The sequence below is a fragment of the Pinus tabuliformis genome, chromosome J (genome assembly GCF_031772625.1).
Source record: "Pinus tabuliformis cultivar Carrire ecotype Pingquan chromosome J, CPIR1, whole genome shotgun sequence".
Lineage (NCBI taxonomy): Eukaryota > Viridiplantae > Streptophyta > Pinopsida > Pinales > Pinaceae > Pinus > Pinus tabuliformis.
This window is the reverse complement of record NC_142295.1, coordinates 347,380,704-347,383,694: the sequence shown is the minus strand read 5'-3', so window position 1 is coordinate 347,383,694 and position 2,991 is coordinate 347,380,704. Positions and strand designations below refer to the sequence as shown.

The following is a 2,991-nucleotide window of genomic DNA, read 5'->3' as shown; positions in this document are numbered from 1 at the left end:
ATGAACATGTCTTACATAATTTAAGGGCTAAAATATTAATTATGAAGACTAACCATAACTACAAAAATCAACACGAGGAACCACTCAAATGTATGAGTTTTAATAATTTGCCAATAAACCTAGGCTCAATTAAAATTTCATTTCTTCTAGCGATACTTTCATAAGGGATTTTAAAATCTATGATGCATCAACTAGAGGAAAAGCTGCTTCAACGTCATCATGACACTAAATTAAACCCCTGTCCTCTTTTATCCTTTGGATTAAAGTAGGTTTCTATATCTGATTTGACGTGCATCACAAGTGGTGTACCTACCTTGCATTAAAGAAACTCAAGAGTATCATCATCCAGTCCTATCACCCTATTCATTTATCGAACATCAACCTTCGTACATTGGATAGATAAAGTTTGTGACATTTCATTTATGATGGCCATAGACTCTTCCTCCAATGGGTGTGACCACAGGTGATAGGCACTCGAAGTTTTTGACATGTTTCTAGGTGTGCAATATGACATATTGGTCCATATTTGTTGGTCCTCCAATGTGACATTCAAACAATCCATTATTCCTTCCCCTAAAGATTAGTGACCGCTACATCCACGAAATATTTGTATTAGGTTGATCTACTTTAAAGGATCACTTCTTGTTGACTCAATCATAAAGATTGACCTCAAAAGTATAAAAAGAATTGAACTTATAACTTCGACACTTATAAATAATGATAAAAAAAAGTGAACAATGAAAGAAGAGAAAAAAAAAATGTTTATTATAAAATGAAAAAAACAATCATGATTAAAGAGTGGATACTATATATTAAAAAAAAAATTGTGGATACTATATATTAAAAAAAAAATTGTTGATTAAGGAATGAAAGAAGAGATAGATGATACTAAAAACATTAGAGATGCCAGAGGTATTTAAAAAAAATTGAGATTCAAAAGAATACGAGAAAACGAGTTTTAAAAGCAAATTTTGTTTTTTCTTTGCATTTATTTAATTAAAATTATTTTTATTTATTTTTATGAATTTATTTATTTTTTTTAATTAAAAAATAAAAAAAAAATAAAAAAAATAAAATTAAATTGTGACCGTAAAGAAACAAGTACGTCCCCCATGCTACAGCAACGTTCACTTCCTCCATAGGAAAGGAATATATATGCTTCTAGGCACCAGACCAACCAAACCCAGATTTAAGAAGTTTCCTTTTTAATCATTTAAATGCTTATTTAAAATAATAAATGTAAAAAGTAAGATTTCGTCGAGTACCGTGAGATTTCTTACGGAGAATTTCAAAGGCCGACAGCGATTCCTCTTTGAAACCTCGATCCGTGGGAGGATGGCCGGGCCACTCACGACCGTCGGATGAACTGCATGGCGAAAAAATGAACCGTAGACGTGCCGGCCGCCCAGGGGGCGGTGAGCATCTCCAGTTACCGTCGCCTTCCCCTCTATTTATGAACAGGGCTAACAATCAATTTTATATCACCTGAAAGATTTTTTCTCATTATTTGTCAACTCAATTTCCATTTGTCTGCGAAGATCTTGTTTTTTTGTTTCTTGGTATCATTTTCTTTTGAAGTTCTTGAGCGATTTGGCTGTATTAACAATGGAGTTGTCTATAATGCGACTTTTTGAGATTCCGGTGACGGAATCCGGCGGAAGAAATTGAGATGAAATCATGATTTGTTGCAGTTAAAATGGTTTTTTAACTGCATATTCGGATTCAGCGCCCTGAAAAACCCCTGGGACGGTTTCATTGTGCAGAAATTAGCTATCAAACTTGGATTCCAATAAATTACTGCCGGATTTTCACCCGAAAAAATCGCCAGAAAGGCTTTCAAAAAGTCGCGTTAAAGACTACTCCATTAACAATGGCTTGGGCTCAAACAACTGCAAAGCCTGTAGTCAACAATGCTGTCAAAGAAAAGAAGCCGAGGGCTTCCAAGGGATCGAAACCGCTACCTTCTCATCCTACATATTTTCAGGTTTCAATTCTTGGCCGCTGAATTTTTTTTCTCGCATTAGATTTTGAGTGCAGAGGTCTCAATTTCCCCTTTTTGTTTACAGATGAGCACGGAAGCGATTACTTCTTTGAAGGAGAGAACCGGGTCTAGCCAGTATGCCATATCAGCCTATATTGGCAGCAAGTACCAATCCCAACTCCCTGCCAATTTCAAGAAGTTGCTAGCAGTTCAGCTGAGAAATCTTGCCAAATCTGGCAAGCTCACCAAGGTCAAGAACTCCTTCAAGCTTTCGGAGGAGCTGAAGAAGCCTGTGAAGCCCAAGGCGGCCAAGCGTGTAAAGGCTAAAGCCCCTGCCAAGAAGCTCGCAGCTAAGCCCAAGGCTGCCCCTGGGACCAAGAAGGCTAAAACCCTCACCAAAGTAGCCAAGGCTGCTAAAGTCCCCGAGCCGAAGCCTGCAATGTCGAAGGCAGCAGCGCCTGCTAAAAAGGCGGCACCTGTGAAGAAGGCAGACCCTGCCAAGGCTGTAAAGAGGGCGGCTTCTCCTAAACCGAAGAAAGCAGCGCCTGCCGCAAAGAAGGCCAAGAAATAAGATGTTGCAGTTATATTTGTAACTGCAAATCTGATATTTGAATTGACTAAACTGTAAATATAAATTAATTAATTTAATTTTAATTAGAATTGACATCAAGAAGTAGAGCTGGGTTGATGTATTTAACGGAGGTGAATGGTCAGTCAGTCAAGACAAACTGAATAATTCTATCTGCCCTCTACCAAGCTTTTGTTGTATTATTATTATATAAGTTGATTAATGGTTTCATGTGAGATGAAAATACTTGTAATTTCTGTTGTAATTAACATTATGTAATTTAACATTGATATTTGTGAAAAAGGTTATGGCGTATCATAATATTTTTCACATTATGTAATTTAACATTGATATTTGTGAAAAAGGTTATCGCGTATCATAATATTTTTCAGATGAAATCACATAAGAGAGATTTTCGTCCATGCTTTTCAAATCACTCACT

At 36.5% G+C, this 2,991-nt stretch overlaps 1 protein-coding gene across 1 annotated transcript; it reads left to right on the top strand.

The window, feature by feature from the left end:
- Positions 1-1,498: 1,498 nt before the first annotated feature.
- Positions 1,499-2,714, top strand: LOC149227181 (histone H1-like). Its single transcript, XM_089375454.1, has 2 exons — positions 1,499-1,984; positions 2,067-2,714. The coding sequence occupies exons 1-2, from the start codon at positions 1,871-1,873 to the stop codon at positions 2,550-2,552; spliced, it is 600 nt and encodes a 199-aa protein (XP_089231580.1). The 5' UTR covers positions 1,499-1,870; the 3' UTR covers positions 2,553-2,714.
- Positions 2,715-2,991: the final 277 nt, after the last annotated feature.

Coding starts and splice junctions, on each gene's coding strand:
- LOC149227181 (XM_089375454.1), top strand. CDS start 1,871: ATGGCTTGGGCTCAAACAACTGCAAAGCCTGTAGTCAACAATGCTGTC. Junction 1,985..2,066: donor CTCATCCTACATATTTTCAG/GTTTCAATTCTT, acceptor TTTTGTTTACAG/ATGAGCACGGAAGCGATTAC.